At 35.4% G+C, this 15,638-nt stretch overlaps 1 protein-coding gene across 19 annotated transcripts in view; it reads right to left on the bottom strand.

The window, feature by feature from the left end:
- The window catches only part of LOC128230308 (dynein heavy chain domain-containing protein 1-like), a 125,523-nt gene that overhangs the window by 30,497 nt on the left and 79,388 nt on the right, over positions 1–15,638 (bottom strand). For 15 of the 19 annotated variants that reach the window (XM_052942490.1, XM_052942482.1, XM_052942563.1 and 12 more), the window contains 19 exons: positions 14,948–15,090; positions 14,597–14,690; positions 13,798–13,940; positions 12,945–13,040; positions 12,603–12,644; positions 10,567–10,738; positions 9,741–9,908; positions 9,076–9,233; positions 8,358–8,567; positions 7,923–8,093; positions 7,239–7,334; positions 6,904–6,963; positions 4,407–4,552; positions 3,960–4,053; positions 3,487–3,663; positions 2,926–3,048; positions 2,334–2,525; positions 1,323–1,525; positions 426–582 (listed from right to left, as the gene is read on the bottom strand). In XM_052942490.1, the coding sequence (XP_052798450.1) occupies positions 426–582; positions 1,323–1,525; positions 2,334–2,525; positions 2,926–3,048; positions 3,487–3,663; positions 3,960–4,053; positions 4,407–4,552; positions 6,904–6,963; positions 7,239–7,334; positions 7,923–8,093; positions 8,358–8,567; positions 9,076–9,233; positions 9,741–9,908; positions 10,567–10,738; positions 12,603–12,644; positions 12,945–13,040; positions 13,798–13,940; positions 14,597–14,690; positions 14,948–15,090 (2,645 nt within the window). Of the gene's footprint in view, positions 1–425; positions 583–1,322; positions 1,526–2,333; positions 2,526–2,925; positions 3,049–3,486; positions 3,664–3,959; positions 4,054–4,406; positions 4,553–6,903; positions 6,964–7,238; positions 7,335–7,922; positions 8,094–8,357; positions 8,568–9,075; positions 9,234–9,740; positions 9,909–10,566; positions 10,739–12,162; positions 12,193–12,602; positions 12,645–12,944; positions 13,041–13,797; positions 13,941–14,596; positions 14,691–14,947; positions 15,091–15,638 lie in introns of all 19 variants that reach the window. The other 4 variants (XM_052942609.1, XM_052942627.1, XM_052942498.1 and 1 more) reach the window with 3 other exon arrangements.

Raw genomic sequence — 15,638 nt, 5'->3', positions numbered from 1 at the left:
TTAAAACCATTTACTTATAACAGCTCACACACACCAGGAAAATATTCTGAAACTAGTAAGGGTCATGAGTAGAATTGTCCCCAATTGCCAGCAGCTCAATTCAACATCCCATTAGTCCCATCTACCTATAGTGTGTAAGCGTTCCTTATATCATCAGAAAGTTTTGTTCCTCCTTGTCATCTTCTCGTAAGCTCTTTCTCTACCCTTCTATGACATTTAAATTCAATTTAGGACAACAAAATGTATATAACCAGCTGGACCCCAACCTAACTGTAGTGTGTAAGCATTCCAGGTCATCAGGAAGTTTTATTGCTCCTTGTCATTAGAATCTTACATGTTTTAACTTATAAGCCTTTACTCTATGCTTTCATGTCACTTATCTTCAATCAGCGCTACAAAATGTAAATAACCGCCCTCCAACCTACCTGTAGTGTGTAAGCATTCCTGGTCATCAGAAGACTTTGTTCCTCTTCATCATCAGAATCTTCCATGTCATTACTTGGAGGTTCATATTCCACACTCCCATGACGTTTCAGCTCAGACTTGTAGTATTTGCTGGTGTCATACACAACTGGCTGGTACCTGAAGAAGTTGGACATATAATTTATGTCCCTATGACCTGGATTTAAATTTGATTTTTCTTGATTGAAAGTTATATACTTGTTTTGTTGTACTTGCTCCAGTCAGGCCTGCTCTTCAGCAGAAGTAGTTAACATTTAAAGTTAAAAACAGTGCAATGATGAAGGTTCATGGTATTGCTAAAAAAAACATCTTCAGAAAATGTTGTTTAAATCATAGATTCTGTAAGTCTTGTAAAGTATTCATCACTTGGCTGTTAATGGAGGCAATTCTCTAGAATATTAAATTTTGCAAGAATCTCTTAAAAATTAACGACAAATTGAGAGTTCTAAAGGGTGGGAGTTGTCTACTGGTATATAAGTAAGTATCCACCTATCACCAAAGAGGTTGTAGGTTTGATCGTCACCAGGGAACAGTTTTTATGGCCTCTCAAAAAGGACATCATGAGTATTAGATTTGACACAGAAAACACTCCAGTGTGATTCTGTAAGCTATGAGCTTTCGTCTCAATAAAGCTTTCATTTCAATAAAGCTGGGGTCTATTCCATTTAAACCTATAGCCCCTGAGGGAGAAGGCACTTTAAAATTATGCCCCCCCCCCACAGAAACAAATTTACCCTTGTTAGGTTCAAATTATTAAAAAAAAAGACACCCACCTATACACTATTTAAATAATTGCCTTCCCCCCAGCGGTCATATGTTTTACTGGAATAGCTCTGAAAGAAATTAGTATAAGAACATACCTGAAAGTCTTGACCTGGGGCAGTGCAGGCATGCCACTCTCACTCTGTGTCTCCACCGAGCTAGACGCATCACTGATGGAATCTCGGTCCTTCTGTTTCTCGAAGGCAAACAGGCTGTCAGACCCGTTAGCCAGAGGGTACACTTCCTGGCCTATAGACTTGGGCAGTGTGAAGTTGCCCTGCTTACATCTGTCTAACCAGTCCTATGAACAGAGGAAAGATGATGATTATGAATATATTTTCTAACATAATAACAGGCTGTCCAGCCCATTAGCCATAAGGTACAGATCTTGGCCCTTAGCCTTGGGAAATATAAAGATGCTCCGCTTACATATGTTTAACCAGTTCTACAAACAGAGGTAAGGTTATAACAATGGACAACATAATTGTTTTGCTTCTACTACATGGATACAATTCCTGGTCTTTAGTCATAGTGTAATGAAATTTCCTAGTAAACATCTGTCAAACCAGTCTTTGGGAGTGAGGTTACAGTACAACATAGTATTTGGGTTTGGTTGTAAAGAATGTAACCAATAGGAGATGTGCAAATCCAAAGTTTTAACTTGCTTTCTCAGTACTAAGTTGTCTGGTTTAACAACTGATCAGAAAGAACCCTATTATTAGTAGCATGTACAAACTACAGTGAGGCCTGGCCAGGGACTGTAAATATCTGGTTTGCCTTGACCTATAAAAAAACCCTTCAGTATATAATCATACCTGCTGAAATGCATCTTTCAGTTTAAAACACAGGGGTCAATGGTAGCAGAAACAACTAGCAGTTCAATGCATTCACCAGGGTGCTGTTTAATTATCTGACATTAACCTTTGACCTTTACAAGGACCTTGACTTTTGACCTTCCAAGAATTTTCCTTTCAGTTTGTCAGACATGGGTCCCTTGTAGCACACACAGGAAGAGGTGAACAATGTGTGCCCTAGGGCAGTTAATATCTGGTGTTTGGCTGTGACCTTGATGTTAATGGCCTTGACCTTTTGACCTTAAAATAACATACCTGCAGTAATTCTCCCCTCAGTTTGTCAGACAGAGGTCCCTGATAGCAGACACAAGCCGCTGTAATCAATGCATCCCCAGGAGCGGTGAATATCTGGTGTTTTGCCTTCCTCAGTTCAGATTTCCACATGAAGTTCTGCATGGACATGTTCTCCATGAGGTTCACAGCTCGAGATATCTTCCTCTCAATGTTCTGTAAATAACGAAACAGGTATATTTCCACTGAAGCAATAGTTAAGAATGTTACAAGGGTATATTTGGGTAATTTTTCCTTACAGCTTGGCAAAAAGAGCGTATTTGAAGTAAACAGTCTAATTGTTTTATTAAGTGATTAGCCATGTACTCATTTATTTGAATGAAAAGAGCAATGATTTAGAAGCATTTCATAGGAAGTCTGCATTATTGGAATATGTCTAAATGGAACAAATAGCTGTGTTAACATGGCAACAGAACTTAAGTCACTAGAGAATGTTTAAGAATATAATCCAAATTTATTGTTATTCAGATTAATACACACAAAACCCAACCTCTAAAAACTTAGGTAGCAAAAATAGACTAAACTTAGGCTGAAATGAAGGAATAATACAACATACCTGCATCTGCCTATACAATGTCTTGGCCCTCTTCACCGCAGCCTTATGAACCTGTATTTTCCTCTCAAGGGCAGATTTCAGCCTGTTAGCATCAACACGGAGCTGACCAAGCTTTGCCTGGGCCTGTGTGGAGAAAGAGACAGCGTCACAAAGACAATTTTACAACTTTAGGGGACACTTAAGCATACAAATAATGCTAATACTTTGAGGTTAATTGTTTGTTTCAGTGCAAGATCGTAAAATATTTCACCGAGTGAGCACCAAAAATGATTTGAAACTGAGATCGGGCTAAAATTGCAAAACAGTGAAAAATATCAAAATGATATTTTCACTTTTTGAAACAGTTTAATATTAATTTTATTTCACTGAAAAATCTTTGCAAACCAACCGAAAGCATATAGTTAAAGGTGGTATTCAACTCTTACATTTCTATCCAGGTTGATAAAAAGGACTAATTTACTTTGAAGTACTTAAAATTTCCATTAATTAAAAGCAACATATTTATTTTGACAGAAGGCTCTACCATCTGTACACATTAAGGAAGAAGCAACAAGACAATACCTTTGTGAATTTCTCCTCGTGTTCCAGCAGGTTTTTCAGCCGTGGTTGCATGTTTCTGTGAATTTCCGAGTACTTCTGTACAGAGTGGACCCACTGACAGATCCCTGCCGTGGCCTTGCTGACACTCATGACAAGCTCTGGCTGGAACATTGGCTCCTTAACTAGCTTTGATAGCTCCTGTAATGTTAAATGTTATAGTAAAAGGAATGGAAGGAATATAATTGATCTCGGAGTACTTCTGTACAGAGTGGACCCGCTGACAGATTCCTGCGGTCACCTTGCTGACACTCATGACAAGCTCTGGTTGGAACATTGGCTCCTTAACTAACTTTGAGAGGAATGATGTCATTGAAATGCTCTTGCTGTGGCATACACTAAATAGTGTACGTCAGACAAGCATTTTGGTCACCAAGCCAGACAAGTGGGTTCGTGTACAGTTTCAATTCACTCAATGTCTGAGACAACATACATACCTGGAAAATCTCCTCCGGTATATTGTCTTTGTCATAGAAGATCAGGTCCTGGACGAAATTCTCCCGGGTCAGTAGCAGTTTCCCATTCTCCCAGCTAAAAAAGAAACAATCATTTTAATTTAGAAAGCCAGTAAAAAAATATTTTAGAAATTGATTTTGGGTAATTCCTACTAAGTATACCATAGAACTGATGGCGATATATAGTTAAGTTTACAACAATTAAAAGATGACCCAAACACAAAAATTTGACAATGCTGGTCACATGATGATGATGCTGAAGATGATGATGATGATGATGATGATGATGATGATGATGATGATGATGACTATGCTGACAATGACGATGATCATGAAGATCACAATGATGATGCTGATGAAGATATAAATATGAAGGTGCATTGAAGCTAATATATCAATTATTGACATCAACATTACTGTTGTACTTACTCCTGTGGTTTGTCATACAGCAGACACAGTGCATTGACCACATATTTCACAAGCTCTGGTGGCTCACGGAAACTCTTCACCTCATCCAGGTCTTGTCTGTTCAGGGAGTCCAGGGCCAAAATGGCAGCCTTGTAGTTTGGGTTCAACTAAAACAGTATTATGAAGCATATTAAAACAAGAGTACAACAAGTGGTTGTCTATGCTTGTCTGTTGTTGTTTCTTCTCAGTCAAAGGGGCATAACTCAACAATAATAATAGAAGCCAGAGTTACGGCCCAAACTTTGCTTGTGTGTAGTAACATATAAACAAACTTTCATTTGAATACCTGAATCTTTTTTTAAGTTATGGTCAAGTCTTTGCATATGGACCGAGCATAGTCACAACATCAACATGGAAAATGAGCCTAAGGCTATTTCATTACATTGAATGTGAAAGCTGCACTTTCACAGATAAATCGTTTTTAAAACTTTTTTTCTTTTTGTCAAATTTTTGCGTAAATAATCTGCAAACCAATGATAAAAGATTGCTGACAAAAGATCAGATCACAGATTTTCATATTTCCGTTCGAAAATTAAGGTTTTATGGCTTAAACCATTACTAACGGTTTAAGAAAAATGCATAAAACATCAATTTTTTAACTTAAATATAAAAATCTGCGATCTGATTTTTTGTCAGCAGTTGTATATCACTGGTTTACGTGCATTTTCCAAAAAATTGGCTCGTTCCACGACAAACGATAAAAAAAGTTGTCAAAATGTTTCAATCTGTGAGAGTGCAGCTTTAATAGACAATCTTAAAAAGAACTTTACATGTATCTTTAATTAATATTATGACTGTATCGTTAAACAAGAGTGTCAATTTACAATAAAAAAAACATTGCCTTTTGATTGAAGACTTACATCAGTAAATAGGATAATATTCATTATTAAAATCATGACCCAAGAAAGTTAAACTTTGATACTTCTTTTTATAAACTGAATCACATACATGCCATATACTTTTTCATTATACAGAATTATTATATGTCATATATATTTATATTTTTTTAATTCCGGTAGATTTTTATCACCTGCCGGGAGACCAGGGGATGGATCAAAATTCCGGGGGATTTATATCACCCGCCGGGAGACCAGGGGATGGATCAAAACTCCGGGGGATTTATATCACCCGCCAGGGGATATGGCATGTATGAAATCAATATTATTGTTGATTGTTCTCATATTAATATACCAATAAACAATTTTATTCTATTCATGATTTAAAAAACACAGAGTGAATGACAATTCCATTTTAAAAAAACTACATGAACAATTTCATAACAACAAGATAGTGCTGACACGGTTCAGACAATACAGTTTCATTCGCATTATTTAATAATAATTATTTCATGCGTTTATATCTATTACCTACTCATAGCATTGCTTTACCAGAAAGTTTATACACAACATATTGTGAAGGACTTGCATGGTGATACACAAATAGACAACAGATTGGTTGAATTAAACAAACCTATTTTATGCTGAAAACATGACAGAAATATTACATAATTATAATTTCGTAGAAATATAGAAATATCTTTCAGTAAAACTATGTTCGAAAACAATGATTTTCTTTAAGGTGACACATTCAAACATTTAATATCTGCAACATTTTTTTTAAACTTTGTTGAAATGAGAAATTTGGCTTACTTTAAATTTATGAACAAACACCAAACAATTACTGGCATTTACTTATTTGAACAGAAATATGTGAATCCTAAAATATTTCAATTTTCTATGGCATTTAACTTATGTCTTTTGGCAAAATAGACAGTTCTGTCACTTAAATAATCATTTTTATTAGAGCTTTAATTTGAAAACTTGATATTGTTTTATAAGTGAAACTAGAATTTATTCACACTTTACAAAAAATTCTTTTTATCAATATCTGATCCTAAAATACATGAACAAGTCCATTAGAGTGAAATGTCTTATAACAGTGCAAGATCTACTTTTGAAGCTATATTATAAAAATTAACTGAAAGCAAAATGGTGTATTATTGTATGTCAAGTTTAATATCAAGTGCATGTACTTGTAATGAAAAGTGCAAGCTGTTTTACTTGTTCAGCTTAAAACATTTTTTTTTAATAAAGCTTATATGGTAATATCACTATGTCTAACTGTATTAAAATGCATTTATATATAATTTTTGTGATATTGTGCATAAGACTGCTGTGCAATGCTTACTCCTGCTGTCTTTAATCCCAGACCCTTGGATTCCATAAGCTTAATTTTTTCTGCACGCTATAGAATCAAAATTGAATATTTATAGTGTATACCTATATACCCATTAACCAGTGCAACATTTGGCTTATTGCTTTAATGTGTCACAATTTTGCCACAACCCGTGATCTTTTCCAAACTCACAGATGAAATACACATATTAAGTAAAGTTTATGTCTTTGTATCCAAGAAAACTGCATTTCCCAATCTCTTTTTTACCGAGTGCAAGTTTTACCCTGTATTGTGATTGGGTGTAGTAGTCAGCAAAACCATGCTCTTCTTTAAACTTCTTAAACTGGCAGTATACAATCAATCGTTAACATATATGGAATATAATATATTAAATTATAACACGAAGAGGCTCTATCATAATGATGCCTGACTGATAGAAATAGGTGAAAGAATATTTATTTTATGTTTATCCTATAAATGGCTTTGTTTAAACAATTTACTCTTTCAACAAGGGAGGATGCCAAGCACATCTGACCAGTCTAAAACATTTGACAATTTCCAGGTCTTACTTTATAACATCAACCTCTGTATTTGATTCCCTAGATCCTCCTGTCTTACCTTGTCAAACTCAGACTGTGCGTCCTTCCTCAGTCTTTCCAGTGGTCCCTGCAGCTCCTCAATAAGGGCCTCCTGGTCTTTACATTTGTCCAGGGCCTACATGAGCAAGAAGAATGTATGTATACATGTAACATCAAAATAATTAATATGCTGTAATTGTACTTTCCAATCCTGCTCAAATGTCTATTAATAAGATATATATTATGGCCTGTTGTATTATTCAGATGTATGAAAGTATAAAAGTATGCTCTATTTGCTTACACTTCATATGACGTTACTAACTTTGTTGTACAAGGGTCCATTACAGTTTTTATTCATTGTATTTGTATTTGCAAGTGTATTTAAAGGTAAGGAAAGACAGTTGTCTTCAAATTCAGTATAAAAGGACTGGTATGGATCTTTTCAAGTATGCCATATATGTTTAAACCCCACACTTCACAAATGTAACACATATATTGTTGTTGAATATAATGGATATAATGTTGTTCATCATGTAAACTGTATGTGGAATGTTACAAATTTGCACCTTAATTCACTAAAACAGTAGGAAAATAATAAATAACTGGGAACTTTTGACATTTGCACCTCGAGGGTTGAATGGGAAAGGGTTCTAAGTGACATTAAATAAAGAAGATAGAACATTTTTGCTTTCACCCCTCGACCTGTTATACTAGTGTTACCCACCACAATATAGTCCTGTTTCTGAGCCTCCACCTGCTCCACCAAGCCTTTAATCTCCTCTGTAGCAGCCTTGTGTTGAGGACTCAGGTTTGACACCTCACGTCGGAAATCATCAATGCTTCCAAACGCCTCATTCACCTTGCCAAGGGCTTGCTCATGCTTGTAAATATTACCCTGTAGAGGAATGGAGATATTTTCTTGTTCATAACAATAAGACTTTGCAAGAAAACATTTATAATAATTGAACAATCACCATTTTTCCTCTTGCTATATTCTAAACAAATGGCAAGTCAATCCACCTGCTATCTTATGAAATTCAAGTTTGTATGCTGTTTCTGTATAAGTTCACATTTAAAAAACATTAAAACGTTTAGTTAAATACACGTTTAAGCGAATTAAAACCTTCTAGATATATGGATATGAATGATATTCACTCACTGTTTCCCTCTTCACAATATAGGCACAGATGATCCTGAAGATGTGCACAAACTCCATGAAGGTTAGAGGCGAGAAGAATCTCAGAGGCTCCCTCTGGTGGCAGTATTGCCTCTCCAGGGCCACCTTGGCTGACATATGGACATAAGCCATGGCTCTAGACGTCATGTCTACCTGGTCTTCTTTCTTACTGGAGTGCCAGTCCACATGTACCTTTAATAAAGGATTTGCATTGGTTGTTTTTGGTACTGTTTAGGGCCAACTTTGCCAACCACAAGAGTAAAATAACTTAAACTTACCCTAGATATCTTATACCGGTGCCAGACCTTGGCAATTTTGACAAAGGCATAAACGGAGAGGGTTGGTCATGGTCAACACAGAACCACTACCTCAACATGTTTGCCATGGCAAATCACAGATAAAATATTTCCAACACTGACCCTACATCTCTCATCATGTAGCTACATCTTCCAAATTTGTCGCCGGCATTATACAGCCGGGGTTGGCAATGATCAACTTAGCACAAGCACCCAGTATTCTTGCCATGGCTTACAAAAGATTGAACATTTCCCTCTTTTACCTTATATCTTTTATCTTGCAGCCAGACTTAGGCAATCTTGACATAAGCACCATACTGCCAGGGTTGTCAATGGTCACCTTAGCACAAGAACCTAGCATGCTTGCCATTGCTAACTTAATATTGAAAATTTCCCACACTTACCCTTGATCTCTCATCTTGCAGCCAGACTTTAGCAATCTTGACGTAAGCATCATACGGCCAAGGCTGGTAATGGTCTACACAGCAGGAGTACTTAAGCAGGTTGGGGAATCTACTCATCACTTTGTGTAGGCTCTTGAAATTGGAGCTGAAGCTGTTCCCTGTAAAGATAGATCATGAAATTGAATCATGTGCTTTTAGAAAATACTGCTGTGACTGGAATAGAATGGCAGTGCCGATGCTTTGACAGACATTTGATGACATCAAAGTTTTTTTATGAATAAAATAGAATGACAGCGCCGATGGTGTAGCATAATATTTTAGGTCCATGGTCAAAACTCTAAAAGGTCTGATCTGTCTTGTATTTCATTAATGCTCTACTCAATGACTATAGTTATAAATACTGTGCTAATCACCCCTGTAGCTCAGACGGACAACCACATGAACGTGTTGCTTGATTCTCTTTTAACAGATCTCTAAAAGGTCTACTCTATCTTCTTTTCCTAATGCCCTACACAAGAATTATAGTTATACACACCGTCCTACCCTGTAGCTGAAACAGACAACCACATGAAAGTGTTGCTTGATTCTCTCCAAAAGGTCTGCTCTAACTTCTATTTCCTAATGCGCTACTCAACAACTATAGTTATATACACTGTCCTACTCACCTCTGTAGCTTAGACAGACGACCACATGTAGGTGTTGCTTGATTCTCTTAAGGAACCTTTCAAAGGCTTGCTCTATCTTGTCAATCCTCTTGGTCTGCACGCCACCGGGCATCATCTGACTCACAATCTCCTGCATCTCTTGCTCAGTATACAGACCAGGACTTGTACCTGTGAAATTAATTAAGTTTTACATTGTTATTTAAAGTAAATTTTCGCTGTGATTAATTACACTGAATTCAGACAGTCTCTCTCATGGGTAAGCTGTGTTTCAAACCTCACTGATACAAATATTTGAGGCCCTCATAGGTGACTCATCCAGAGATCTTATCATTAATCACTGAACACTGCTTATTGCATATGACTTTTAAACAAGCTTATCTACATACAGATATTAGCAGGGCCTCACAAAGTGTGCAGCAACAATGATCCATGAGACTGGAACCATAAAACAGTCAGAAAAAAACGGCTGTTCCTATTCCTTGTAACAACAGGGTATTTCCCTTTTTGTGGAAAATATTCAAACAAAAGACAGGGGCCATATCTATCAAGGACCATAGTAAAGATTTTCAACTCAGTGAAAAAATACTTTTTTACTACCGTAATTTTAATGAAAACTATCAACATTTTTATACAAAAAATATAAAGGAAAAACAACACGAAAAATAACTGAATGATAATGGCATGAGAATACATTTGGGATAAATTATAGAGGTTAATTAAAATATTTGCTGTTAAAAAAAATGATTACTTTTCACTAATTTGAAAAATTGACTGATTTACACTAAATGTTCACTAAGAAGCTTTATGAACTCATCTCCCGACCCACCTTCAGCCATAACAGCTGCGACATCCTGTAGACAGTCAAACCCGAGGTCCTCGTGCACAAGGAGCACTGTTGGTTTTCCCAGGATTCCTGTGTGCTGACACGCTCGCTTTATGTGCTCACGCACGATCCGCAGATTCTTGGATGTGTCCGTCTGGGGTTTAGGCTCGTACAGCTAGGGGAGGGGAGAGAAAAACAGTCTAATAGCTATGTAATCATTCCTCATGGTGAATAGCCCATTATGAAAGGGAGGGATGGGTCAAAGGTTTCAACTAACAAAATAAATACAAATGCTATCACTGAATGGGAATAAAATCCCACTTTGTAATGTTTTTTATGGGGTTTTCTATCACTGAATTTGAGAAATACCCCCATTTGTGACATTTTGATTCTTTTCTGCCTTCCAAAATAAGAATGGGGATAAAAGTACTGTTTTCCTGTTTCTAAGGCAGAAAAACCTTCAAAGTGTTCAAGCAAGGGTTATAACATAGTTTGTAAAAAAACTTCATCAACTGTCCCATGACTTTTAAACTGAAACCAACAATACATTTATGAAAAAGTTAAAGAGACATAAAATGCAAAAGCAATGATTATATATTAGCATTTACTCTAGCCTAAGCAAGTCAACATTATATATCACCAAATCTAAAAAAGTTAACTAAGGTCATATCAAATGTTAGTCAAGATAAAAATAGGAAACTTGAAGCATTGGACATACTTTGAATGTGTATGCCAAGTTGTTTTAGAAAATTACCAAGTTTAGAGATACTCTAAAGATGTCTAATATCAAAATGGTAGAAGATAAAGTTTAGATTAAATAAAATAAATAAAAAGCAAAGGTATGTTTTGTCCTATAGACTTAAAATATCAATATTTCAAAGATGAAATCAAAACCTTAAAGATAAATAATACAAGAGGCCCATGATTCGGTCCTTAATTGCTCACCTGAGTAAAAGATAATACTTTCAAATAGTCGAAGAAACTTCAAATTCTCCTGTAACATTTAGTGAAACTAAATGTCATTTCTGTTTATTCTTGTGGCTTTTAAAAAGGAGAAAGTAGGTTTTAAGTTTTGCAGAAATAATATTGTCTTTGGACCTTGGCCATTGGTTTAATTTCAATGCTTTACCATTAAAACTTAGAAAGAAGGTGAACAGGACGTCAGCTCAAGATCAAACAAGGACAGAATTGATAGTCATTTGCAAAATAGTAGCTAAAATTACTTCTGAGAAGAAGATTTTAAGTCATTTTCCTTTTGGTCACCATGGCAACCACAGTTCTGCATTGAATCATTTTAATTGAAGGAATCTGAAAAGGGACCATCCAAGAAACATTCCAGTGAAATTCCGTTGGTCATAGTGGTTTAGGAGGTGCTGTGTTGCCAAAACCAAAAGTTGACATTGCATGATGGTCAACGGACAAAAAGTGATCACAATAGCTGACCATGAGCATGTCATGCTCAGGTGAGCTTGAAAAAAAACAAAAATAAAGCAGAGATATATTTTTTCATAAAATCACACGCCTGAAACCACAAAGAGAGCACAAATGATTAAATGTTATACACAGTTTGCACAAGGCAGTCATGAACCACAAACCTACCATATTGCGCAGTTTTCTATGTCGACCGATCTGGAGTGCAAAACACAAAGCGTGTACCCTTTAACCTCTTAAAACTGTGCTTTATCCACACTTTTTTATCATTTGTTGTCTACTTTTAATACTTATTTATGGGCTTAAAAGGCTTCAGGAAAATAAAAGTAATGTTTGGAGTGAATAACAAAATTGCTGTTGTTTTATTACAAAAATTCTTCCTCCAACAATCAAAATTCACATATTATTTTATGTTATAATAATGGTTATATTATTATAAGATTGGTACTATAGACCACAAAAAAACAATTTGTTCAAAATGATTTACTTCACAGTTGAGATATAAAAATACCATTGAGATATATGAGTTGAATATATTTTAATTCATGAAAAGAGATAATGTTTAAATGCTGTGCATCCAAAACGTAATTACAGTGTGGAACACTTACTCCAATACAGTTTCTAAGGCAACAGTAACCTAGGAGACCACCCTATGTATACAGAATGTCAAAATGGAATGATTCACTATACACAAAATGATTAACTTAATATTATCTCAAAAGACTTTCCTAGTTAGCGTTGATTAATTCGAGATGTACTCATCATGTAAACATTACTAAGTCTTATGGAACTTATTTCTAGTTTCAATTTGCTTCCTGTTGACTGTGTAAAATTATGGTAAAATTTACTTATGGAAAAATACGCAATTTTTGTGCAAAAAAAAATAAAAATACATGAAGCAGTTGTTGCAACAGTTTTGTTGCAAAGAAACCAGAATAACAATATTTTACCTTGCAATGGGCTATGTATGAGGCCAGTCTCACAAGAGTTGCTCTGCCAGTGGAATATGAGGTTCCCAGGAGCAGGGCGTGACCCCCTTGCAGGGCCTGACAAACAAAGGTTTCAATTGTTATTATTATTTTGAAAAAAATGCTCATGTGTTTGCAAAAGTATATCAAGAACGATCAGTCATTGAAACATGATGATATTAAGGAATCAGACCCACATACAAGCTTTTGATAGCTCCATTAACATGAATAATGTTCAATTTTGATGCATGGTGACCGATCACCAATTTGGGTATCATTTGAAAGGTAATTGCTTGATTACCAGTATGCAAATTAAATGTTCCGACAGTACATCATACATAAAATTATAACACTTTGTTCAATTGTTCTTTATTGCTACTAAATCATATGTAAATGACATATTTTGCAATCTTTCAATTCCAAAGCCTCTTGTTCCTTGTATCATACTCTTTTTCTTCACAAGTGGGTTTTTTTTTCAAATGATTCAAAATGAATATGGAGTACCAAGCATTTAAAAATTGACATAATTATATATGTGTCGGATATCTTCATGTTTATCCACTCAAAGTACATTTACTTTTATTAAACATCTATTGTATATTCAAGCTAGACCTCTTCTAAGAGAACCAGTCAACTTTACTAACCATAACACTGCTAAGAGAACCAGTCAACTTTACTAACCATACATGTAACACTGCTAAGAGAACCAGTCAACTTTACTAACCATAACTCTGCTAAGAGAACCAGTCAACTTTACTAACCATAACTCTGCTAATAGAACCAGTCAACTTTACTAACCATAACTCTTCTAAGAGAACCAGTCAACTTCACTAACCATAACTCTACTAAGCCTTGCAGCATGCTGAATGGCCTGTTTGAAGAAGACCAGCTCCAGCCTTTGTGAGGTTCCCAGATTGTAAACATTGAGGCAGGTCTGGAGGGCCTCAGCTAAAACGTCTTCTGTGGTATCTGTGTAGCCTGTAGACAGAGAAAACAACACATTTATATCATAGAACCAGCCTCTGTGAGAATTCAAGATCCTAAACAGTGAGGTAAATCTGCAGAGCCTCTGCCAAAACCTCTTTTGTGGTATATGTGTAGCCCATCTGGACTAAATTGCAAATTAATGAATGACTTGTATATTGAAAACACTAAATAATATTCATGAAAATTGAAAAAATTAGAGCACTGCAAAGCAAACACCGAATCTCCTCTCTTTTGGGTTTTTTATGACAAACAAGGGGAATATTTTTTTTAAAAATCAGCCAGAGTTATGGACCAGATTAAAGCTATTTGCACAACACCAACAATCACGATGAAAAATGTAAAACTAAAAAGGTGAAAAGAAAGCAATATACATGTTACTCCAATTGTTACTACAAAAAATAACTTGAAAGTAAGTGTCTTGTTTTACAACAAATCATTGTTTTAAGGGTGGACTTTAATACCCCATCCTTAGAGTCACTTCAAGTGCTTTGATTTTATGAATAGGGCAAAATAACAAAAAAGAAAATATGTAATAGTTGAATTACACTTGAAACAAGCAATGTCATTGATGAGAATGATTGTTATGGAATTTGGAAGATATTTCTAAATCATGTCCTAGACAGAGAAAGCATTAATACATCAACTACCTTTCTCAATAGACATGCTAAGTGTCTCGGTATGGGTGGTCATGAAGAACTTGCTGAAGAGAAAATCTGTAAGGGAGTCAGAAGAACTTTTTATCTGAAAAAAACATGCATATGATCAGGAATTAATTTCTATGAAAATTCAAATAATGACACATAAAAAATTAATAATCATGAAATCAGTTTGTAGAAAGTTTTTAATATGGGTGAAAAAAAAGATATGTAAGGATACTCAATATACATACTGAATCACTTATACCTTGTGACCATCATGGATATCTATTTGCCAACTAAAAAGCAGCTTAAGAGGATTGAGTATATGTGCTTAAAAGCACCATTCACATCAGTTCTTACCTCCTCGAGTTTTATAAGCGGGCCAAAGTATGCAATATGTTCCTTGTCTGTCATAAGCCCGGGCTTGAAGTGCACATGCCGCGAGGAGATGCTGCCCCGCTGGGTAAACTGCTTCTTGAAGCGAGGTGTGCTCTTTGTGTAGTCTGCAATACACAGGAGGGTTTGTTTTATTTATCGTAGGGAAAAACGTTAAGTTTTAACAGTGTTGCTGTTACAGTAAATTCTGTATTGATCACTCTAAATTCCAAACAAAACTCTATATGAAATGAAAAAAACCCAACATACTACTTTCTTTTGAACTCTTTTTCAGTTATACAATCGCAAAAAAAGGCATGCTAAGTAAACATCAACACTCATATCTTCAGCCAAAAAGGGGATATAACTCAAGAATTAATTAAGCCAGAGTTATGGGCCTTGCTACACTCATGTATATTGGCTTAGGCAACATGTGTACTAAGTTTCATGGGAATACTTGCAACCATTTTGGAGGTATGGCCAAGGTTACCATAAATATTTTGAACGACAGTGTCTTGTAACAACCAAAGGCTATCACAATTCCTCGACTTTTTATCATTGACAAATGGAAAAGAATGATGAAAATAAACATGAAATCTAAAATACAAATATTCAAAATTAATGGGTAACTGGTTCTCAAACTAATTCTTATAAACATTTAAATTGTAATTTTAAA

The sequence above is a fragment of the Mya arenaria genome, chromosome 1, assembly GCF_026914265.1.
Source record: "Mya arenaria isolate MELC-2E11 chromosome 1, ASM2691426v1".
NCBI classification, from domain to species: Eukaryota; Metazoa; Mollusca; class Bivalvia; order Myida; family Myidae; genus Mya; species Mya arenaria.
This window is presented reverse-complemented; position numbering and strand designations above follow the sequence as displayed.